This window comes from Bufo gargarizans, chromosome 3 (genome assembly GCF_014858855.1).
Source record: "Bufo gargarizans isolate SCDJY-AF-19 chromosome 3, ASM1485885v1, whole genome shotgun sequence".
Taxonomy (NCBI): domain Eukaryota; kingdom Metazoa; phylum Chordata; class Amphibia; order Anura; family Bufonidae; genus Bufo; species Bufo gargarizans.
The window spans coordinates 284,434,602-284,459,534 of record NC_058082.1 but is presented as its reverse complement, the minus strand read 5'-3'; the positions used below and the strand labels follow the sequence as shown (position 1 = coordinate 284,459,534).

At 44.5% G+C, this 24,933-nt stretch overlaps 2 protein-coding genes across 3 annotated transcripts in view; both read right to left on the bottom strand.

Annotated features, from left to right (window-relative positions):
• Positions 1 to 254: 254 nt before the first annotated feature.
• Positions 255 to 5,314, bottom strand: LOC122933362. The gene is made up of 3 exons (XM_044288322.1): positions 4,256 to 5,314; positions 1,915 to 1,953; positions 255 to 731 (listed from the first exon to the last, which is right to left on the bottom strand). The coding sequence occupies exons 1-2, from the start codon at positions 4,967 to 4,969 to the stop codon at positions 1,945 to 1,947; spliced, it is 723 nt and encodes a 240-aa protein (XP_044144257.1). The 5' UTR covers positions 4,970 to 5,314; the 3' UTR covers positions 255 to 731; positions 1,915 to 1,944.
• A 10,582-nt stretch (positions 5,315 to 15,896) lies between these two features.
• Positions 15,897 to 24,933, bottom strand: part of LOC122932001 (TATA-binding protein-associated factor 2N-like) — a 53,005-nt gene continuing 43,968 nt past the window's right edge. For both annotated transcript variants that reach the window (XM_044286137.1, XM_044286136.1), the window contains exons 13-16: positions 19,440 to 19,527; positions 19,254 to 19,339; positions 18,829 to 18,922; positions 15,897 to 16,163 (exon numbers count right to left, since the gene is read on the bottom strand). In XM_044286137.1, the coding sequence (XP_044142072.1) occupies positions 16,124 to 16,163; positions 18,829 to 18,922; positions 19,254 to 19,339; positions 19,440 to 19,527 (308 nt within the window). In that variant the 3' untranslated portion in view covers positions 15,897 to 16,123. The remainder of the gene's footprint in view (positions 16,164 to 18,828; positions 18,923 to 19,253; positions 19,340 to 19,439; positions 19,528 to 24,933) is intronic.

The window sequence follows — 24,933 nt, the reverse complement described above, 5'->3', positions numbered from 1 at the left end:
ATTTCTTTGCAGAACAACCATGTGGACACAGTCATTTCCGTTTTTAATTTGCAGTCCCAATGAAATGAGTGGTTCATCATACAGGCTGCAAAAATATAAAATAAAAAATGGATTGGACACTGGGAAAAAAAAGTTTGTGTGCAAGAATGTAAACTAAATGGTATACTGCCACCTGCTGGTCAATCAAAAATATTTATGAATGTTACAAATGCTAATAACAATTATAAGCAGAGCCCTTGTAGCACGGTGGATTTTTTACTGGAGTAGGGTTCCCACCCCTTTTCACTAATAAATTCAAAGACTCCAGTCAAGTTTTATGCGAAGTGCAATTTTTGTTTATTCAGCAAGCAATGAAATGTTGCTACGGCAAGGTAAATGGTGACGTTTCGGCACATCCGTGCCTTCATCAGACTGTAGCAAATAGAAGAGATAATTCAATAAATAAACGTACAGTAAGTGTATCAGGTATTTACATTAGCATACATGATAGCGACTGTATATTTTTAAAGTATATATTTCTCTCAGTGTTACAAACACATAATTGTAGAGCTAGAAATAATGATTTACTTGCGAAAAATAAGCAAAAATAAAGTAAAAAGTGGTAAACAAACAAAGGTGAAAAGAAAATATATGACAGAGTTCTGCTACTGCAGTTCAAGGCCATAAACCAGGTCAATATTGGCAAGGACACAGTCATTGGCAGCCATCCTCCTATAGAAGAACAGTCATATCTAGGGTATATTAAGTAAATACGGAAATCATAATGGAAATTGCTATTAGGACCACAGGTGACAGTGTTCTCTTCGGTCTATTGCGGAATAGAAGATACAGATAATCAAGCAGAGGTTGTTGGTGGATTCTGTCTATCACTATGTGCCAGCAGTTAAATACAGGAAATGATGGTCCAGATACTCAGGAGAGACTTACCCAGTGCCGCTTGTGGTGTAGATGATCGCAGGTGCAGACGTAGATGTGGACGCAGTAACAGGGAAACGTGCGGATATACCGCTAAAGTGAGGAGGCGCCATGTCTGGGATCATGTGTGTGGGGATTTAAATACCCGCACGCCTTCCCGCTGATTTCCGCAACTCCCGAACCGGAAGTGCGTCACGTGGAACGCAAGCTAAAGCCTCCATGCGTTCCACCGACAGGAAGTGTCTGGGTGGAGCGCAGGGAGGTCCCGCAGATTCATTGCGATGGATAGAATACATAGAACACAGTCATATATGTAGAAGTGTGTTGTATTGGGGAGAATCGGATTGATTATTATGTGATCCATGAGATATAATAGAGTAAAATCGATTTTGGTAGATAATGTGCATCAATGGCCAGAACTCTATGGGGAATGTCAGGAATAGGATTTAAGTGTGGAAAGGCTCCGTGCAGGGGCTGTTTAATACTATAGAGGAATGAGAAGAGTTCGAACAATGTTTTTGGCTAGGGTTGGATAAGGTCCTATGTGGATAAATTGGGAGAATGGGATATTATAGGGGATGTCCATGACTCTGTATTTTGTATGATGGTCCTGTGGGTATACTTATAAGGTTGGGTTTGTATGGTGAGTAGGAAAATGAGAACCGGCTATCTATAGTAGTGAATACCAGAGTGTGGTCTATTGAATTATAGGTATGGAAAATAAGCATAGTGAGGACAGTAAAGTGTATTCTATATGAAGGGATGATATATTGGTGTCCATAGTGGGTATAGGGTAAAGTGTCTAGGGATACGTGTAACGTATTAGGGGTTGTGTATGGAAAGACACAATGTTATGGTGGAACTTGAATATGAATGTGAGTTAGTGATATGTAACATTAAACATATAACATAATGACATGATATAACAAGACTGCGTAACTGGTGACATGGTATGTGTACATATAGAGACCAGAAATGACGAACCACATAAAAGGATACATTCTGCGGCACTGGAGTAGTCCTGAAGAGTCAATGGGCCTGTGAAGAAAAACGAGATTGGTTAATATATGTATGTATCTTATAATAGGGTTTGTATCTCATACTCCCTATTGAGACCCCTCGGTTCCATGCTTTCCAATTTGTGAATCCAGAAGGCTTCTCTTTGTTTTAGTAGTTTTATTCTATCGCCACCCCTCCTTGGTGCTGGGACATGCTCTATGATTTGGTATTTGAGTTGGGAGATCGAGTGCGAGGCCTGATTAAAATGGTATGGGACAGGGAGTAACAGATTTGGTTTGCGTATGGTAGATTTATGCTGACATATTCGGTTCCGGATAGTTTGGGTGGTTTCGCCAACATAAATGAGTCCGCAAGGGCATTTGAGAGTGTAAACGACGAAGTCAGAATCACATGTGAAAAAATCATTAATTTGGAATAGTTTTCCTGTGTATGGGTGTGATATGCTACTGCCTTTTTGTACATGTGAGCATTGTATGCAGTGGTGACAGGGAAATGTACCTTTTTTGGGGGTTCTGAGGAATGTCTGGCGGGATATCTTGGTAGCAGAGCCAATGTCTGCTCGGACTAATATGTCCCGTAGATTCTTTGGACGTTTATTGCACATCAGAATTGGATTCTTGAATTCTTCAATGTCTGGATATGCTCTGGCCAGGAGATGCCAGTGTGCTCTAAGGCAGTTCTCCATTTTCCTAATGTTTGGATGATACGTGTGAACGAATGGTATACGTTTGCCCAGTGTTTGGTTAGTATTGCGGGGGTGTGTTGATGGTCTGATTAAGTGTGCGGGATAACCTCTCTCCCTGAAGCGTTCTTGCATTTCCTCGATTCTCTTAGTTTGGATGGGTTCCGTCTGTACTATCCTGTTGATTCTTTGGAATTGTGACATGGGGAGTGATCTTTTTGTACTAGTAGGATGAAAACTTGAGAAGTGTAATAGGTTATTTCTGTCAGTTGGTTTTCTGTATAAATCAGTTATGAGACTCCCATCTGGATTTTTGGATACTAGTGTGTCAAGGAAATTGATTGATGTATGGTCGAAATGAATGGTAAACTGGAGTTCTGGTGTGATGTGATTCAGAAATTCATGAAAATTTAATAGTGTTTCAGTTGTCCCTTTCCAAATACAGAAGATGTCATCGATATACCTTCGCCAGAGTTGTACATGTCTGGCGAAGGTATTATCTGGGTATATGTGAGTCTCTTCCAGATCTGCCATGTAGCTGTTGGCATATGGGGGTGCTACATTGGATCCCATTGCGGTCCCTTGTTTCTGTAGGTAAAATTGATCTTGGAATAGAAAGAAATTATGGTGTAGTACTATGGAAAGTAGATCATTGCATAGAGAGATTACATTGGGATGTTTGTCAGTTTTTTTGAGAAGTTTGTCTACTGCTGTCAGGCCTTTGTGATGTTGGATTGAGGTATATAAGCTACATACGTCCCAGGTCACCAAGATGGTGTCTTGTTGTATCGGACCGAGATTTTTAAGAGTATCTAAGAAAGCAGAGGTGTCAAGTAGGAAAGATGTAGTTTTTTTGATTTCTGGGGTCAGTATCTTTTCAAGAAAGATGGACAGCGGTGAGAGGATGGAATTGGTTGAGGCTACAATCGGGCGTCCAGGTGGGTTAAGCAGGTTCTTATGGATTTTGGGTAAGGTATAGAAAACTGGGGTAATTGGATGTCTATTGATCAGGAAATTGGCTGTTTCTTGGTCTATGGTGCCCTTGTCAATATGTAGGGTAAGGGTGTCCTTGATTTTGCGGGCTATATCTGCAGTTGGATTATGAGTGAGTTTCTCGTAAATGTTCTCGTCGTTGAGTTGTCTCGTAATTTCCGCTATATAATGGTCTTTATCCATTATGACTAGGGCACCGCCTTTATCGGCTGGTTTAAAGATCAAGTTTTTTTGTGTTGATAGATTTTTTATTGCCTGTTTGTCAATCTGAGTAAGGTTACTTGTGAATTTCAGTTCTTGTTTTTCTATACTTTTTCTGAATGAAGACATATCCTTTTGGACCAATGATATAAAAGTTTCTACCGGTGGTTGGGTTTTTGGAGGCATGTATGTACTTTTATTTCGTAATGATAGGTCTTTTACTGAGATGAGAGTTGTGGGGGTTTGAGGAGTGGGTTTCTCTTTGATGGTACTGAAATGGGTTGTCAATCTGATACGCCTGAAAAATCTATGAAGGTCTAATTCTAATTGGAAGGTGTTTAATGTATGGGAAGGACAAAAGGATAGACCTTTTTCTAACAGTGTCATGTCTGCTGGGCTAAGTGATTGAGAGGATATGTTAACTACCAATGACTGTGCCCTTACCTGGGATCTCGTGGTTATTGTAGTCGGTTGTTGTCCTTGTGGATACGTTCCTCTGTTGGGTCTTCTTTGAGTTCTAGGAGGTCGGGCATCCATTTGTCTAGATCGGTAGCTTGGGTCTCGGTTGGATCCTGAGTTGGAGGAGTCCGTTGAAGAAGATCTCCATCTGGTATTTGTGGAAGGTGTATCGGGCCATCGATAGACTCTACTGAGACGGTAGTCTTCGGTATCTCTTCGGAATTTATTCCTTTTTGTGTCCTCGATCTCTTTCCTTTGGGTTGCCAGGTGTGATCTTAGTTTTTCCAAAAGTTTGTCATAGTCCTCTTGTGATAATATTGCTTGTAGTTGTTCTTCCGTACTTTTGATCAATTCTTTTGTGTCTAGGATGGCTTGTTGTAGAAAAGATAGAGTTAAAGTCATTATGTCAAAAGAACATTTGTTCAATATTTGTTCAAATTTGGAACAGTAGTCCCGATTGTCCTTAAAGAAGGTCGGTCTTGTCCGTATCCTCAGGCCACGTGGTATGCGTTTAACTTTGAGGTATTCGGCCATGGTTACGCTGTGCAGTTCAAAGCTCAGGAGTTTTCTAGATTCTCTTTCCAAATCTCTAGCCTTGAACTCGGAGCTTGGTGTTTGTAAAAAATCACTTGTTAAGGTGACCTTTGATAGGATGGAACTGATTTCGTCATCTTGATATGAAAGCGTGTCGCTTGTCATGTTTCTGCCACGGTGCTTCACCAGGTTAGGGATTTATCAATTATAAGCAGAGCCCTTGTAGCACGGTGGATTTTTTACTGGAGTAGGGTTCCCACCCCTTTTCACTAATAAATTCAAAGACTCCAGTCAAGTTTTATGCGAAGTGCAATTTTTGTTTATTCAGCAAGCAATGAAATGTTGCTACGGCAAGGTAAATGGTGACGTTTCGGCACATCCGTGCCTTCATCAGACTGTAGCAAATAGAAGAGATAATTCAATAAATAAACGTACAGTAAGTGTATCAGGTATTTACATTAGCATACATGATAGCGACTGTATATTTTTAAAGTATATATTTCTCTCAGTGTTACAAACACATACCGTATTTTTCGCCGTATAAGACGCACCGGCGTATAAGACGCACCTAGGTTTTTGGGGAGGAAAATAAGAAAAAAAAATTTTTTAACCAAAAGGTGTGCTGTGGGTTTGGAACTAGGTGGTCTGTGGATGGCACTATTACTGGGGATCTGTGGCTGACGGACACTGTTATGGGGGGATCTGTGGCTGACGGACACTGTTATGGGGGGATCTGTGGATGACGGACACTGTTATGGGGGGATCTGTGGATGACGGACACTGTTATGGGGGGATCTGTGGATGACGGACACTGTTATGGGGGGATCTGTGGATGACGGACACTGTTATGGGGGGATCTGTGGATGACGGACACTGTTATGGGGGGATCTGTGGATGACGGACACTGTTATGGGGGGATCTGTAGATGACGGACACTGTTATGGGGGGGATCTGTAGATGACGGACACTGTTATGGGGGGAACTGTGGATGACGGACACTGTTATGAGGGAACTGTGGATGACAGACACTGTTATGGGGGGATCTGTGGCTGGCACTGTTACAGGGGGGGGATCTGTGGATGGCACTGTTATACATGTGTCATCCACAGACCCTCCCAGCCCATAACTGTGCCATCCACAGATCCCCCGCCGCTCCAGTATACTAATATAATATGTCTTATTCAGTTAATAGTTATTAAATATGCCTCTTTATTCCTAAAAGTACCTTAAATCCTAAGCGCTTTAGTACAATGCCGGCAGGCCGGGCAGCCGGCGCGGCGCGTCACTCACTGACGTCACTTGCCTGCGCCGCCTGCTTCATTCATAAAGTAGGCGGCGCAGGCACGTGACATCAGGGAGTTACGCTGCCGCCCGCCCGGCCTGCATTGTACGGATGCGCTTAGGATTTAAGGTACCATTAGGCATAAAGGGGCATATCTAGTAACCATTAATTGAATATGACATTTTATTAGTACACCGGAGCGGCGGGGCGGGCCTTTAGTACAGTGACTGCACCGCCCCGCCGCTATTGCCGGCCCCAGCTCCTCCTCCCAGTCCCTCCCCGAGTCCCCGCTCGCTTTACATCGCATCCAGCGATGTAAAACTGACTGCATTCGCCGTATAAGACGCAGGGGCATTTCTCCCCCATTTTGGGGGAAGAAAAAGTGCGTCTTATACGGCGAAAAATACGGTAATTGTAGAGCTAGAAATAATGATTTACTTGCGAAAAATAAGCAAAAATAAAGTAAAAAGTGGTAAACAAAGGTGAAAAGAAAATATATGACAGAGTTCTGCTACTGCAGTTCAAGGCCATAAACCAGGTCAATATTGGCAAGGACACAGTCATTGGCAGCCATCCTCCTATAGAAGAACAGTCATATCTAGGGTATATTAAGTAAATACGGAAATCATAATGGAAATTGCTATTAGGACCACAGGTGACAGTGTTCTCTTCGGTCTATTGCGGAATAGAAGATACAGATAATCAAGCAGAGGTTGTTGGTGGATTCTGTCTATCACTATGTGCCAGCAGTTAAATACAGGAAATGATGGTCCAGATACTCAGGAGAGACTTACCCAGTGCCGCTTGTGGTGTAGATGATCGCAGGTGCAGACGTAGATGTGGACGCAGTAACAGGGAAACGTGCGGATATACCGCTAAAGTGAGGAGGCGCCATGTCTGGGATCATGTGTGTGGGGATTTAAATACCCGCACGCCTTCCCGCTGATTTCCGCAACTCCCGAACCGGAAGTGCGTCACGTGGAACGCAAGCTAAAGCCTCCATGCGTTCCACCGACAGGAAGTGTCTGGGTGGAGCGCAGGGAGGTCCCGCAGATTCATTGCGATGGATAGAATACATAGAACACAGTCATATGTAGAAGTGTGTTGTATTGGGGAGAATCGGATTGATTATTATGTGATCCATGAGATATAATAGAGTAAAATCGATTTTGGTAGATAATGTGCATCAATGGCCAGAACTCTATGGGGAATGTCAGGAATAGGATTTAAGTGTGGAAAGGCTCCGTGCAGGGGCTGTTTAATACTATAGAGGAATGAGAAGAGTTCGAACAATGTTTTTGGCTAGGGTTGGATAAGGTCCTATGTGGATAAATTGGGAGAATGGGATATTATAGGGGATGTCCATGACTCTGTATTTTGTATGATGGTCCTGTGGGTATACTTATAAGGTTGGGTTTGTATGGTGAGTAGGAAAATGAGAACCGGCTATCTATAGTAGTGAATACCAGAGTGTGGTCTATTGAATTGCTAATAACAGTCGGATTCTAAATGTAGTATTTGGTTCCCAACATTTACACCTGATTATATAATCATTGTTTCTCATGATACAGGAAGCCGTGTCTAACAAACAACATACAATTATATTTTCCTTGAATGAAAAATTTGAATATCACATCACCAAAACAGGGGACAGGGCATCAGACCGGCAGCACGGTGGCTCAGTGGTTAGCACTGGTGCCTAGCAGCGCTGGGGTCCTAGGTTCAAATCTGACCAAGGACAACATCTGCATGGAGTTTGTATGCTCTCCTAGTGTCCGTGTGGGTTTCCTCCGGGTACTGCGATTTCCTCCCACACTTCAAAGACATTCCGAACTTAGATTGTGAGCCCCATTGGGGACAGTTGAATGCTAATGTCTGTAAAGTTTCCAGATAATTGGTCCCCTGTAAGGCTGGGCCTATATGGCAAACTGTGACATGTAAATTCACAACCAAATCTCAGAAAAGTCATACATGACATGCATTGTGGTCTATGATAGAAAGTTACATGTGAATTGTAACCAAAAAGTGTTGAATTTTGTGTGACTGCCATGGCACAACCCTAATCATTAGATGCAATGTTGCCATGCAAAACATGTCGCCGTGTAACTACAGATCAGCTGACAAAGGACTAAATTCCCAAAGATAAAGATGCCCAATTGTCGGCAGAACATCGTCCCATGTAAAGCATTTTAGACCTTTCTGAGGCCGAAGTTTGTTGTTGTGTCTGTCTCGCTTTGCCAAGAAGTTTGAATGGAGGAAAGTTATGGTATAAACTGCAAAATGGTTAGTTTTTAAAGGATGATTTTTTTTTTTATCCGATACCATTCTGAGAAACAGGTTAAAAACAGTCCCCGTCAATTGTATGGGGGGGGGGGGAACTCTGGTTCAGTTCCAAGGTACCACTTTTTCCCCAAGTTTTTTTTAACAGTAGAAATACATTTTTGAAGTTATTACCCAAAGTCTTGCGAGACTTCATGAAGCAATAACTTCGGCTCATCGGAGCAAATACATTCTAATACTATACAGAGCGCCCGCTATGTACAGTATTCTAACAAAAGTTTTATGTGAATAGACTTCGGATGTTTCATCCGAAGTCAATTCGCTCATCCCTAACCCCCAACCTCTGCAGTACCCTCAGTATCTATTATACACCCCACAAAGCCCCCAACATCTATAAAAGGCCCTACTATTGTGCCCCCGGGATTCTATAATGCCTCAATAGTGGCTTTAGTGTTATATATATATATATATATATATATATATATATATATATATATATATATATATATATATAGCTCCCCCTGTAAGTGTAAAAACAAAACAAACAAAAAACTCAATAGTGCCCTCAGTATAAATAATTCCCTCTATTTTGCTGGGTTCTAAAAATGAAAAAAAAAAATAACCCAATTCAGCCTCCCCCCAGTGCACAGTGTTCCCTTGCGATCAAGTGGATAAAGTGCGTATTTATATTTTAACCCCTGAAAGGCACTTTTACTTGTTTTTAACTGGTGGACCCATTGATTTCACAGTGAAAATGGCTAAAAATAGGATGTCCTATTTTTTTACAGCTGCTATTCACTGGCCATGTCAATAGCCCATTAGACATAGGTTCTGAAAAACTGCCATACAACGGCATTTCCGTTAGTACTATGTTAAATTCCCAATTGTGCCATTTATTCTCTACGGCAGGGTTCCTCAACTCCGGTCCTCAGGGCCCACCTGACGGTCATGTTTTCAGAATTTCCTTTGCATTTAGCAGGTGATACAATTAGTGTCCATTTATCAGGACTTGCCACAGGTATTCATTCTGTGGGATATTCTCAAATCCTGACCGGTAGGTGGGTCCCGAGGACTGGAGTTAAGGAACTCTGCTCTACGGGACTGATCTGCCATTATGGGCAGACCTATAAAGAATGGAATGTCAAGATGCATGCTCAAAAAGCTACTCTATTCTTTTGGGGGTACGGAGCCCCCATTCTTGTCACTGGCGAGGATCCCAACAGTCTCCCTTCTTTCCAGAAATGCAACATACTGTACCACTTGGTGTTGCTTTAGTCATTATGGCTAGAGATGAGCCAATTTCATATTTTGAAATTCATTCACACTTCGCTTGGTGGCAAAAGGTGAATTGCGTTACGGATTCTGTTACCACGGACCATAACGCAATTCTGACTGAATGCGCTATTCATTCCGTCATAACAGAAGTCTATGGGCTGCAAAACTGATCCGTCCCATTTCCATTAGGCCTCATGCACACGACCGTTGTGTGCATCCGTGGCCGTTGTGCCGTTCGTGGACCCATTGACTTTCAATGGGTCCGTGGAGAGAAAAAAAAAAAATAAAAAAAAAAAAAATCGGAAAATGCACAGTTTTGCAGCCGAGACAGTGATCCGTGTATCCTGTCCGTCAAAAAAATATGACCTGTCCTATTTTTTTGACGGACAACGGTTCACGGACCCATTCAAGTCAATGGGTCCGTGAAAGAACACAGATGCACACAAGATTGGCATCCGTGGCCGTAGGTTACTTTCATACAGACGGATCCAAAGATCCGTCTGCATAAAAGCTTTTTCAGATCTAAGTTTTCACTTTGTGAAAACTCATATCCGACAATTTATTCTAACACAGAGGGGTTCCCATGGTGATGGGAATGCTTCTAGTTAGAATACACTACAAACTGTGTACAAGACTGCCCCCTGCTGCCTGGCAGCACCCGATCTCTTACAGGGGGATATGATAGCACAATTAACCCCTTCAGGTGTGGCACCTGAAGGGGTTAATTGTACTATCATATCCCCCTGTAAGAGATCAGGGCTGCCAGGCAGCAGGGGGCAGACCCCCCCCCCCCCCCTCCCCAGTTTGAATATCATTGGTGGCCACTGCGGCCCCCCCCCCCCTTCCTCTATTGTAATAATTCGTTGGTGGCAGTGTGTGCCCCCCCGCCCTTCCTCCCTCTATTGTAATAATTCGTTGGTGGCACAGGGTGCGCCCCCCCTCCCTCTATAGCATTAACATTGGTGGCCAGTGTGCGGACACTGGCCACCAATGTTGTTAATGCTATAGAGGGAGCGCACACTGTGCCACCAACAAATTATTACAATAGAGGGAGGAAGGGGGGGGCACAAACTGTGCCACCAACGAATTATTACAATAGAGGGAGGAAGGGGGGGCGATGGGGAGCGCACACTGTGCCACCAACGAATTACTACAATAGAGGGAGGGAGGGGCCGCACACTGTGCCACCAACCTATTATTACAATAGAGGGAGGGGGGGGGGGGGGCGCACTGGCCACCAATGATATTCAAACTGGGGAGGGGGGGGGGGTCTGCCCCCTGCTGCCTGGCAGCCCTGATCTCTTACAGTGGGATATGATGGTACAATTAACCCCTTCAGGTGCGGTACCTGAGGGGTTAATTGTGCTGATCACGGCTCCCTGTAAGAAATCGGGTGCTGCCAGGCAACAGGGGGCAGTCATGTACACAGTTTGTAGTATATTCTAACTAGAAGCGTCCCCATCACCATGGGAACGCCTATGTGTTAGAATATACCGTCGGAAATGAGTTTTCACAATCTAACTCATATCCGACAGTATATTCTAACATAGAGGCGTTCCCATGGTGATGGGGACGCTTCAAGTTAAAATATACCATCGGATTGGAGAAAACTCAGATCCGATGGTATAAAGGGGACTCCAGACTTTACATTGAAAGTCAATGGGGACGGATCCGTTTGAAATGGCACCATATTGTGTCAACGTCAAACAGATCCGTCCCCATTGACTTGCATTGTAATTCAGGACGGATCCGTTTGGCTCCGCATGGCCAGGTGGACACCAAAACGACTTTTTTCATGTCCGTGGATCCTCCAAAAATCAAGGAAGACCCACGGACGAAAAAACGGTCACGGATGCCGGACCCCGTTTTTGCGGACTGTGAAAAAATACTGTTGTGTGCATGAGGCCTTATGCTGTGGAGTCCTCTCCTGCATAACAGGAGGCATAAGTTTTGCAGCCCATAGACTACCATTATAACGGAATGCCTCTAAAGGCATTCTATTATGCAATTAGTCAGAATTGCATTATGGTCCGTGGTAACGGAATCCATAATGCAATTCACCTTCATAAGTGGAAATTCGCTCATCTCTAATTTTGGCATTTAAAAATGCCACAGAAAAACCCAAAGACTGTAGGTGGCACAAAAAAAATATTTTTTCACTTTTTCTCATGCATGAAAGGACCCTTAGGGCTCTTTCACAGGAGCGGATCCCGTGCGTGGAATCCGCTGCGTGAAAGAGCCAAGCCCTGTTCCGGACAGCAGAGACACTGAGCATTAATATGATTAATAATGCTCCATGGCTCTGATATTTTTACTACAAAATCACAATGAGAGAAAGTTGTCACTGTGACAGAGCATTATCAATCATATTAATGCTCTGTCTCTGCTGTCCAGAACGGGGCTTAGCCTCACGCAGTGGATTCCACGCACGGCATGCGCTCGTGTGAAAGAGCCCTTAGGTGAATGCATTGCACCCGCACTGAATCCGGACCCATTCATTTCTATGGGGCTGTGCACGCGAGCGGTTATTTTCACGCATCACTTCTGTGTTGCGTGAAAATCGCAGTATGCTCTATATTCTACGTTTTTCACGCAACGCAGGAATGGGGCGGCGTGAAAATCGCAAGCATCCACAAGCAAGTGCGGATGCGGTGCGATTTTCACACATGGTTGCTAGGTCACGATTGGGCTGGGGACCTGATCTGTATAATTTTCCCTTATAACATGGTTATAAGGGAAAATAGCATTCTGAATACAGAATGCAAAGTAAAATAGTGATGAAGGGGTTAAAAATAAAATTAACTCACCGAGTCCACTTGATTCGCGTAGTTGCGGATCTATCTTCTTCTGTAATGTTGAGCTGCCGGCTAAGGACCTGTGGTGAAGTCACATCACATGATCCAATCACATGGTCCATCACCATGGTGATGAACCATGTGATTGGACCATAGTGACATCACCACAGGTCTTTTGCCAGGTCCTGAAGATAGAACAGAGACCGGCAGCTATGGAGCAGGCAAGTTAACATTTTTTTTTTTAACCCCTCCATCCCTTATTTACTTTGCATTCTGTATTAAGAATGCTATTATTTTCCCTTATAACCATGTTATAAGGGAAAATAATCAAACCTACACACAACACCTAACCCAAACCTGAACTTCAGAGATGAAGTCCGGGTTTGGGTACCAAACATGGCGATTTTTCTCATGCACGTGCAAAACGCATTAAAACGCTTTGCACTCACGCAGAAAAATCACGCATTTTACCGCAACGCACCCGCATCTTATCGGGCCCTCACACGCCACGCTTGTGTGAAAGAGGCCTTAGGCTACTTTTCTCATTGAAGCCAATGGAAAAGGATAAAGCACATTGATGAGAAGGCGGTGTTATCAGTCATGTATTGGGCAGCATTTATGCCATACAAAAAAAAAAGTCTCAGCTGCCAATTACACCAATGTCTGCCACTGATTCTTCTGGCGTGTATTTTTCTTTGTCAACCTTCTTTAAGGGGTTTTCTGGGATCTTAATATTGATGACCTATTCGACACCCCTGCTGATCAGCTGGTTGAAGAGAAGGCCACACGCCATGCCAGCGCTGCCTTCCGTTGTTTACCTGCTCGCTGTCGACATCGCAGCAGTGAGCAGTGTAACTACAAGCTGTCCCATTCACTTCTATGGGACAGCTCATTCCTATTCAAGTGTATACTACAGAGCTGTCCCATTAAAGTGAATAGGAGGGCTTGTAGTTACACCTGCTCGCCACTGCAATGTTCATGGTGGCGAATGAAGGGAAGGCTGCATTCACACAGACTGCTGCCTTCTCTAAAACCAGCTGATCAGTGTCAGACCACACAGATCTTAGGCCTCTTTCACACGGGCGTGAGTTTTTTTGCCCGGATAAGAGCCGGGTGCGTTGCGGGAAAATGCGCGATTTTTTCTGCGCAAGTGCAAAACATTGTCATGCGTTGCACTCGCGTGAGAAAAATCGCGCATGTTTGGTACCCAAACCCGAACTTCTTCATAGAAGTTCGGGCTTGGGATTGATGTTCTGAAGATTGTATTATTTTCCCTTATAACATGGTTATAAGGGAAAATAATAGCATTCTGAATACAGAATGCATAGTAAACCAGCGCTAGAGGGGTTAAAAAAAAAAATTTAAAAAAAATTTAACTCACCTTAGTCCACTTGCTCGCGAAGCCCGGCATCTCCTTGTGTCTCCGCTGCTGATGAACAGGACCTGGGGTGAGCTGCTCCATTAAATACAGGTTAAGGACCTTCGATGACGTCACTCCGGTCATCACATGGTACGTCACATGATCTTTTACCATGGTGATTCACCATGGTAAAAGATCATGTGATGACCGGAGTGACGTCATCAAAGGTCCTTAAGCTCTATTTAATGGAGTAGCTCACCCCAGGTCCTGTTCATCAGCAGCGGAGACACAAGGAGATGCCAGCTTCGCGAGCAAGTGGACTAAGGCGAGTTAAAAAAAAAAAATTTTAACCCCTCTAGCGCTGGTTTACTATGCATTCTGTATTCAGAACGGAAAACTCGCCCGTGTGAAAGGGGCCTTATAGCGATGTCATATCCTGAGGATATGTCATCAATATCAAAATCCTGTAAAACCCCTTTAAAGAATGGTCTTTCTAGAGATACTACAAAAATCTGATAATTTATTCGGTCTTTGGTGGTTTCTGCAGCCTTTGTTTTTTACATTTACTATATATTGGTGTTTCACATACCAGTCTTAGTAAAAACCGTACTGGAGAAAGACCCAACACATCATTTGCAATTCATGCATCAGAACTGAATTCTACTCCAGCTAGAAGCTGGAAAATATTTCTGGTAACATAGTATATAAGGCCGAAAAAAGACATTTGCCCATCCAGTTCGGCCTGTCATCCTGCAAGTTGATCCAGAGGAAAGCAAAAAAAACTGAGGTAGAAGCCAATTTTCCCCACTTTAGGGGAATAAAAAATTCCTTCCCTTTCTAAAGTGAATAACCCAAATTTTGATAATCTTTCAGGGTACTGTAGTTGCCCCATTCCAGTTATTACTTTAGTTGCCCTCCTCTGGACCTTCTCCAGCTCTGCTATGGGGTAATGTGTAGTTTTCCATCATGTTATTAAACGAGTTGGGAAGAAAATCTCCTGCTTTACATACCCCCTTCTCCAATGACTTAGGAAAAATGTGTCAGAAAGACCTTGTCACATACAGCTATAATAAATTAGCCTCAATGTGTCCTACCACTGTAGATTTTCTTCATGGTGTTTTTCTATAGAGGTTATAAAACCAAAAGCCAGAAAGTAAAAAAGCACCATCTAATTGAGGCCAGTTTACTTTGTGGGAGCATAAATTTCTGTACTGAACTCTGCTCTTTTGAACAGACTGCACAGCATTATAATGATTTATAATGCTGTGTGTCACTGCCCGACATCAGATGTAATGATTTGTATAAGAAAAACTTAATCCAGCTCACCTCTCTGGTATAATGTGTAGTCCCGGCTCCAGAGGCCCTAGGGGAGTGTTCCCATAGCAGGCTGCAGGTAAGTAAAGAAAACAGGTCCCGGAGACTAATGGAGTTCCTCTTATCAGCTCTTCTTTATTATTCACATAAAATTGAGACATCATCACCTCCTACATGGCAAGACGTTGACGCGTTTCGGGTTGGCACCCTTAATTGTAACGTTTACGTAACGTTACAATTAAGGGAGCCAACCCGAAACGCGTCAACGTCTTGCCATGTAGGAGGTGATGATGTCTGTCAATTTTATGTGAATAATAAAGAAGAGCTGATAAGAGGAACTCCATTAGTCTCCGGGACCTGTTTTCTTTACTTACCTGTAATGATTTGTACTTGACTGCATTATGTAGTCATGTATGCATTATGGCTCCCAAAAGGAACGTGTTTTCAGGCAGTGAACACAATTGTCAGAAACTGGCCTATCAAAAAGTCCAGTTCTAAATATATATAGTCAAAAGAAATAGGGGAAAAAAAAAAGGTCTGGTACTTTGTTAGCCAATAGAAAACTAGTTTACCGCTCTCATTAAGAGAAACAATAGTATTGTAGGCTTGATATTTTTTAAAGGCCAACAAAAATAGAAGTAATGATGTTACGAAAGCTCACCATGTAACATCATTACGTCTATTTTGCAGGCCATTAAAAAGGTAACAAACCTGCAATACTCTTGTTTCTCCGACTAAACTAAAATGTAAAAGCCCATGTATAAAAGCACAAAACCCACAAACACATAAAAAGAAGTTATTTTATTGTATTACAAAAACACTTGTTTGGCAATATTTCATATTTTCATTTGTCAAATTGAAGAAATGGGGCAGAGTTCAGTAATTAATGAATTTTCAAGAAAAAAAAAATAGCTCACATTTCTGGGAAAGAACAAAACAAATCAAAGAAACTTGTAACTTAATTCTAAGCACTCTGATGCCATGTAAAGAACAAAGAAGTAAGGAGCTTCAAGCTAGTAAGGCCTGTTGCGCTGGTCATTTCTAAAGTCATTCCTAGAACAAGAACAGAAAAAAAATGTTTAGAGATGTCAGTGTATGAAAAATGTGAAGCTGTAGTAGGCATAATCACCAATAACCCTTTCATGACCGGGCGATTATTTTTTTATTCCCAGCCCTCCCAAAGCCATAACTTTTTACTTTTCTGTTCACATAGCTGTATGATGGCTTGTTTTTTGCGGGACAAGATGCCTTTTCTATTTGCACTATTGACGGTTGCATACAATGTGGTGGTAAGCGGGAAAAAATATTATAAGGGGGGGGGGAGAACGTAATTCCACAACAGTTTTTGGGGGTTTTGCTTTTATAGCGTTCCCTATACCATCTGACTAGTTACTTTCTTTCTCCAGGTCAGTACGAATCCAGCAATATCACATTTTTTTTATTGCGTTATGCTAAAAAATAAAAACCTTTAAAAATATGTTTTTCTTTTAGTATCCTTATTCTGATCCCTATAATATTTTTGTATTTATGTTTGCAGAGCTGTGTAAAGACTAATTTTTTGAGGGGTGATCTGTACTTTTAAGTAATACCATTTTGGGAGTGTACAAGTTTTGTGGGAGGACAAAACCAAACAAACCATTTTCCTTTTCTTTCTAACATTCCTCGCACAACTACACTGCAATATGTGTCACGCGACAATATTTATGAAGATAGTCTATGGTGTCGCACTGCGACAGTTGCAGCACACCATAGACCAGGGATGGCCAACCTGAGGCTCTCCAGCTGTTGCAAAACTACAACTTCCAGCATGCCCAGACTACCTACAGCTATCAGCTTACAGCAGGGCATGGTGGGAGTTGAAGTTTTACAACAGCTGGAGAGCCGCAGGTTGGCCATGCCTGCCATAGACTATCATAAATAGTCGTGCAGTCCTAGCCTTAAACTTCTCCATAAATATCTTCCATTTACACCATAAGCTTTGATGGATATGCATTTCATTTATTTTACTATAACCAGCTTTCTCAATAGAGCTATAAAGACTCTTCTGTACTCCATCTTCTGGCCACTAATAAGCGAGCCATAAAAAAGGATTTATACACTATAATCTGATTCATTCTCGATACATTATGCGGTATTTCACCCAATACACAAATGAAAATCGAGAAAGATAAATTAAAGAGAATCTGTCACCTGCTTTTACTATTGTGAGCTGTAACCATCGCTATGTTCACTAAAGTACCTCATTTCCAGCAGTCTTCTTTTTACTTTATTTCCTTTGTCCTTTTGATATAAAAGCGCTTTTTATGATATGCTAATGAGGCTCCAAGGTGCCCAGAGGGGCGTTTTTTTTCATTAGCATATCATAAAAAGCCCTTTTATATCAAAAGGACAAAACGAAATAAAGTAAAAAGACGACTGCAGGAAATAAGGTACTTTAGTGAACATAGCGATGGTGACAGCTTAAAATGGTAAAAGCAGGTGACAGATTCCCTTTAAGACCAAAAATGACACCAATCATTTCATAGAGACCTTGCCAGAATGGATGAATTTTGGGACAATGCCACCACATATGAATAATGTCTGCTTTGGAGTTTGCACATCTAGGACACACAGCTGCAGTGCAAAAGCATACATTGAGTTACTCTATGCGCTGGATTCCTCAAACATCTACTCATTTGCCAGTACCTCCTCCATTGTTCCTCAAATATTGGGCCTAAATCCTTTTCCCATGCTAACTTACTAATACATCTTCCCCCTTATCTATAACTACTCTTAATTTTTTATATAACAGTGACACTAATTTATAATTACCCTTCCACTCAAACAAAATCCAATATTGCATGTGTAAATAACATCCTAGGTATCCCATTCTTTAACTGGAAACATTTTTTATTTTTTTCCCTCCTGCTCCGAGGATGGTGGGTGGGAAAGTGGATGGGTATTGTTTATTAAATGATAATGAAAAGGAGAGGGGGGGGGGGGGGGGAGGGAAAATATGAATGATATATAATTGTCAGGTTTTTTTTCTTTATGTATTTGTTATTGTTGGAATATAGAATAATTAAAGAAAAAAAAAACGGGCATTTTTGCATGCTGGGATATCTATGATGTGTATTTGAAAAGGGGGGGGGGGGGTGATTTATCGTTTATAAAAACTTACTTTACACTTAGGGAACTGTAACAAGCAGTCATTGGATTTCCCCTCTCAGACTCCAACACATTAGCATTGGAGTCTGAGGATTTTACTATATTTCTATGAAGCCCTGCTACAGGCAGGGGCTCCATACAAATTACTGAACAGCAGCCTCCTGTCACACAGGAGGATAGGGGCGGCCGCTCCAGCTCCCCTGATCCCTGCTAGGGGGAGCCAGAGCCCAGCCAGAATCGTGCGCTTCCAGGTTTTCAGCATTCAGCAATGTGGCACCTGCAGATAATGTCCGTGACCAGTGCTAATGCTGATCTCGGACATTTAACACTTTAGATGCCGTGGTCAATCCTGACCGCGGCATCTGAAGTGTTAAATGTCAGAGATCAGCATTAGCACTGGTCACGGACATTATCTGCAGGTGCCACATTGCAAAACTGGCGGGAAGGGAGGGGAGATGTGTGTGCATTAAAACAGAGGTTAGAAATTAAATATGGAAAGTAGTCATTGAGTACCATTCGGCAGGATCATTAAGTCAGAAAGGTAGAAGAATCAGAATTTTATAAAAACTACCTGCCACCCATCTTTCCTCCATAGCCTCCTCTGTCACCACCTCGTCCACGTCCTCGATAGCCTCTGTCTCCACCATACCCGCCTCTTCCACGATCTGATTAGTGTTAAATAAACGTATTAACATATTTAACATTATTGTTCATAAATTCAACAATATAGTCCAAATGCAAATGCTGAAAAGGGCTAATCAACGCCAACTGTTGCAGGGTATATTGCATTTTAAATGCATACAAAGTGCCCCAATGCATTATAGGCCTTTAGGGTACACACACACACACGTCAGTCACGCTGTTTTTTAAAGAGATTTGCAAAAATTGCCTGAAAATCCTGCAATATGAATTCAATATGTAAAATACCCATCGAGAAAATACATAGAAGGTGCCAGCATTCACTTACATTTAAAACTTTTTTTCAGCAAGACTAACCTCCACTTGGTCTAGAATCTTCTGGCCTGGGTTCACTGCACTGGTTACAAGAATCCCGTCTGGCAAAGTTTACATTTCCACAAGAACTGAAAATCGCCAAGACAAATTACTTTTAACATGCACATTAAAAACCATGTTTTATATATTTCTTACTAACAAAAATAAATAAAATAAATAAAAACTCACGGATTTGGGCACAACCAGTCTCCACCTTGTGGTGGACCACTGGACCCTCTGAAAGAGCCACGTCCCCCAAAGCTGCCACCCCTATGACCTAAGGGAAACATTTTTCTCCAGTTAAATTTAAACATTGATTGCTAAATATACTGTAAGTATACTGTAGGGGAACAAACTGTTACCAGAAAGGTAAGATTCATTTGATATTTAAAAGGAGGGGGGGGGGGGGGGGGTTTCACCTTTTGAACAGACCCTACAATGTGGCCATAACTGTGGCGGTAATCATACTTGCCTGATCCCCGCCACTGGGCTGCAGCTACTTCAATACCCTGCCAGCTCTGCATGTCCCCTGTCTCCACGTGTCAGTCGGTTTGACAGCAGTCACATCACCCATGCAGCACGTGACTGTAGATAACTACGGGTTTTTCATTGCTGCCAGTTAGATGCCGCCATGCAAGTTTCTGTTGTCACTACATTAGTGACTTTGTATATGGCGACTAATGGATTATGTGATGTCCTTTCTTTAATGAGGACACACTTTTGGGGTTTACCTTTTTAAGTTACTTTTTGCTGGAAATTGGATTTTTCAATCGTAAGGTGACCATTAATGGTTAAGTTTTAACGTGCATATTCACCCGTTCATTTAATCAAGTATAGTTACCACCGCAGGACCAGACACTGTATTGGGTCTGTACAAATGGTCATAAGGAGAACAACCACTTTAAACTTAAACAGTAATTAAAACAAAGTGTAACCCATGTAAAACAAAAAATAGAAAACCCTAAACTGAAAATGGTAGGGAACCCAAGGCTACATTTAAAAAAGTGAGTATTTTTGTAAAAGATTAGTTTATTATGGAACAAATAGATAACACAAATTAAAACCAAATACACATGAAAAATAAATCAAAAAAAGGTACAGATGCAATAATGGTATAATACGTAAACCAGTCCAGTAATTTGTATAAACTCACAATTGCCCAAAAAGTGAAGATAATAAAATATACACCGCCGGCCCAGCAGAGAGATGTATCCATCGGATCCATATTATTAGAAGCAATTATGGCCATAAATCAAATACACATGTATTCATAAAATTAGTTAGACACTCAGTTGTCTCCTTCACTGGAATAAGTGATATGTCCAAAGGGATAATGTTCTCCAACACAAGTATAGTAGGTATAGATTCAGGGATGGCTAACATCTTGTGAAACTACGACTCCCAGCAAGCGCTATTCATTTCTACGGAGTTCTGAGAACAGCCAAGCAAGGGCACATCTTGGGAGTTGTAGTTTTACCACAGCTGGAGTGCCAGAGATTAGCTATCACAGGCATAAAACCGCTTCTCACCTCAAAGGGGAGTGTTTCATCCGGAGATAAAGTGGCTGCGTGCACGATGTAGAGTTAACGGCTGGGTCCATTGTATATTTATTATCTTGCTTTACTTTTTATGCAAATGAGATTTATGAATTACTGGACTGGCTTACATATTATATGATGTTATTTTGTCTGTACCTTTATTTTCTATGTGTATTTTGTATAAATTTTTTGTGCATTATCCATTTGTACTATAATAAACTATAATCTTTTAAAAAAAAAAAAAAAAAAGATTTTTTGTATAACTTACCAGTTAAATCTCTTTCTCGCTCTTCCTTGGGGGACACAGACCTTGGGTATAGCTCAGCTCCCTAGGAGGCGTGACACTAAGTAAAACTGTTAAGCCCCTCCTCCATCAGCTATACCCTCAGCCTGGAGATAGAGGCTACCAGTTGCGTGTCCAAGTAGTGAAAGGATAACAACCAATAACGGAAACAACCAGCCAGCAACCCAACGGGGCGCCAGACCATAACCCTGTAACCAAACACAGAAGGGTGGGTGCTGTGTCCCCCAAGGAAGAGCGAGAAAGAGATTTAACTGGTAAGTTATACAAAAAATCTCCTTTTCTCGCCCATTTTCCTTGGGGGACACAGACCTTGGGACGTTCAAGAGCAGTCCAAGAAGGGAGGGACCACAAACCCAAGGCGGAACACCAGAGCATCAGGAAACCGCTGCCTGCAAAACCAGGCGGCCCAAAGCAGCATCCGCTGATGGATGCGTATGCACCCTATAGAACTTTGTGAAAGTGTGCAGAGAGGACCAAGTGGCTGCTTTGCACAACTGTTCAGCCGAGGCCCGATGCCTCTGCGCCCAGGAAGCTCCGACTGCTCTGGTGGAATGAGCAGTGACGCCGAAAGGCGGAGGTCTGCCCTTGGCTCGATAAGCCTCAGACACCGCCAGTTTAATGAAACGGGCAATAGCCACCTTGGAGACCGCCAACCCTCTGGAACCACAAACAGGGAGTCCGTGCGCCGAAAGGACCCGGTGACCTCCAAGTAAATCCTCAACGCCCTGACCACATCCAGACGGTGCAGTTCCCGTTCTCTGGGGTGGGAAGGAGAGGGACAGAGCGACGGAAGGACGATGTCCTCATTGATGTGAAAGGCAGAGACCACCTTTGGCAGGAAAGTCGGGGGACAGGCCGAAGCACAACCTTATCCTGGTGGAAGATCAGGAAAGGTTCGGAGCAAGAAAGAGCCGCTAACTCCGACACCCGTCGGAGAGACGTGACGGCCACAAGAAAGATGACCTTGCAGGACAGAAGGCGAAGGGAGACCTCCCGTAAAGGCTCGAAGGGGGCTGATTGGAGCGCCGAGAGCACCACATTCAGGTCCCAGGAAGGAACTGGAGGGCGGTACGGCGGAACAGAGTGAGCCACCCCTTGTAAGAAGGTCTTAATTGGCCCTAGAGGGGCCAGGGGACGCTGGAGAAGAATAGACAGCGCCGAAATCTGACCCTTCAGAGAACTGAGGCACAGCCCCAGGTCCAGACCCGACTGGAGGAAGGACAGGATTGTGGGAAGAGAAAACCGGAGAGGTGGGACGCTCCGGGACTCACAGAACCCCAGATAGGACCTCCAAACCCGATAGTAGATCCTAGAGGATACGGGCTTACGAGCCCGGATCATGGTGCGGACTACGTCCGCGGAGAAACCCCGTCGCGTTAAGACGGCGGTCTCAATAGCCACGCCGTCAAACGTAGCGAGCCTAAATGCTCGTGGAAGATCGGTCCCTGAGAGAGAAGGTCTTCCCTGGAGGGCAGTGGCCACGGTGCGTCTGCCAACAGCAACATTAGGTCGGCGTACCAAGACCGGCGGGGCCAATCCGGGGCGATTAGAATCGCGGGGACGCCCTCTGCCGCGATCCTCCGAAGAACCCGTGGCAGGAGGGGAAAAGGAGGAAAGACGTACAGAAGGGAGAATTCACGCCACGGAAGGACGAGCGCGTCGGCGCCGTATGCCTTCGGGTCCCGTGCCCTGGCCAGGTATAGGGGGACCTTGTGGTTGAATTTGGAGGCCATGAGGTCCACGTCGGGGCGACCCCAGCGAAGACAAAGGGCTTCGAACACCTCTGGGTGCAGGGACCATTCTCCCGGGTCGATGGTGGACCGGCTGAGGAAATCCGCCGCCCAGTTGTCCACCCCCGGGATGTAAATCGCAGATAAGGCCGGCACGTGCGTCTCCGCCCAGAGGAGAATGAGGGTCACCTCTTGCATCGCTGCCTCCCTGATGGTTTATGTATGCCACAGCCGTGGCATTGTCCGATTGGATCCGAACAGGGTGGCCCCTCAGCAGATGGGTCCAGTGTCTGAGGGACAGAAGAATCGCCCTCAGTTCCAGAATATTGATTGGAAGTCTGGACTCCGATAGAGACCAAACGCCCTGGACGGACCGGGGAGGGAAAACCCCCCCCCCCCCCCCACCCCCGTAAGCTGGCATCTGTGGTAATCACCAGCCAGTTCAGTGGAAGGAAGGACTTCCCCCTTAGAGGGATATGCAACCACCAGCCGAGGGAAGCCCGAGCCAGGGGAGGCAGAAGAAAGGTCCTGTCCAGACTCCTCGGTGATTTGTCCCAGGCCGACAGAATTGCCCTCTGAAAGGTGCGGGATCGGAATTGTGCGAACGGCACCGCTTCGAAACAGGCAACCATCTTTCCCAACAACCGCATGCTGGATCTGAGGGAAGGGCGGTGATGGAGGAGACTGCGAACCGACCCGCGAAGGGCCAGACGCTTGTCCGACGGAAGGCGGACCTCCGCCAACTCTGTATCCAGGAGCATCCCCAGGAAGATCAGCCGTCTGGAGGGGGTAAGGGAAGATTTGGGGTGGTTGATAATCCAACCGAACCGCGTCAGGGTCTCCAGAGTGAGTTCCACACTGCGGGATGTCTGAGAGAAGGAGGGTGCCTTGACCAGGATGTCGTCCAAGTATGGGAGAAGAAAAACACTTCTTGAACGTAGAAGGGCCAAGACAGGGGCCAGGACCTTGGTGAACACTCGAGGAGCCGTCGCCAGACCAAAGGGAAGGGCGACGAATTGGAAGTGATCGCCCCCCACCGCGAAGCGCAGGAAGCGGTGATGACATGGAGCAACCGGAACGTGGAGGTATGCATCCTGAATGTCGATTGAGGCCATGAAATCCCCTCTTTCCAGGGAGGCCACTGCGGACCTGAGAGACTCCATCCGGAATCTCTGCAGTCGGAGAAAACGGTTCAGGCGTTTTAGGTCCAAGATCGGACGCACTGAGCCTTCCTTCTTGGGAACCACAAAGAGGTTCGAGTAGAACCCCCTGAACCTTTCCGTCGGAGGCACGGGGGCGACGACACCCTTGTCCATTAGAGAGTGAATGGCCGCGAAGAAGGCGGCCACTCGTACGGGATCTCGCGGAGGACGGGATCGGAAGAAACGGTCTGGCGGAATGGACGCAAATTCGATTTTGTATCCGCAAGATACAATCTCGAGCGCCCATGCGTCTGAGATGTGGGCCCGCCATACGTTCCTGAATAGGAGAAGGCGGCCCCCCACCCGGGTGGGTGGGGGCGCACCTTCAGGCAGAGGGCTGCTGGCCTGTGGGAGCCCGTGCAGGCTGGGACTTGCGCCAGGTAGGTTGCGTCCGAAAAAACGGCTTCTTGCGTCTATCCTGGGCTGGGCCAGAGGAAGAAGAACTGGCCGCGGGTCTAGACCCGGTGGGCTTGCGAAAGGACCGAAAACGGGACGAACCAGCGCGACCACGGGGGGCGCCCATTGGCCTGGACTGGGGGAGGTGAGTACTCTTCCCACCCGTGGCCTCTGATATAAGTTCGTCCAGACGGGTTCCGAACAGGCGGGAACCCGTGAATGGTAGGCCGGCCAAAGAGCGTTTGGAAGCGGCGTCCGCCGCCCAAACCTTCAGCCAGAGTTCCCTCCTGACAGAAACTGCCAGGGCAGAGGAACGGGCAATGAGGGCACCCGCATCAAGGGAGGCCTCACAGACGAATTTTCCGGCCTGAACAATTAGTTGGGCTAAGGAACGGAGGTCCTGAACAGGGACGACCGACCCTAACTCCCGTTCCAGTTGCAAACCCCATTCAGAGACCGCTTTGCCAACCCAGGCGGAGGCAAAGACCGGTCTAAGGGCCGAACCAGAGGCAG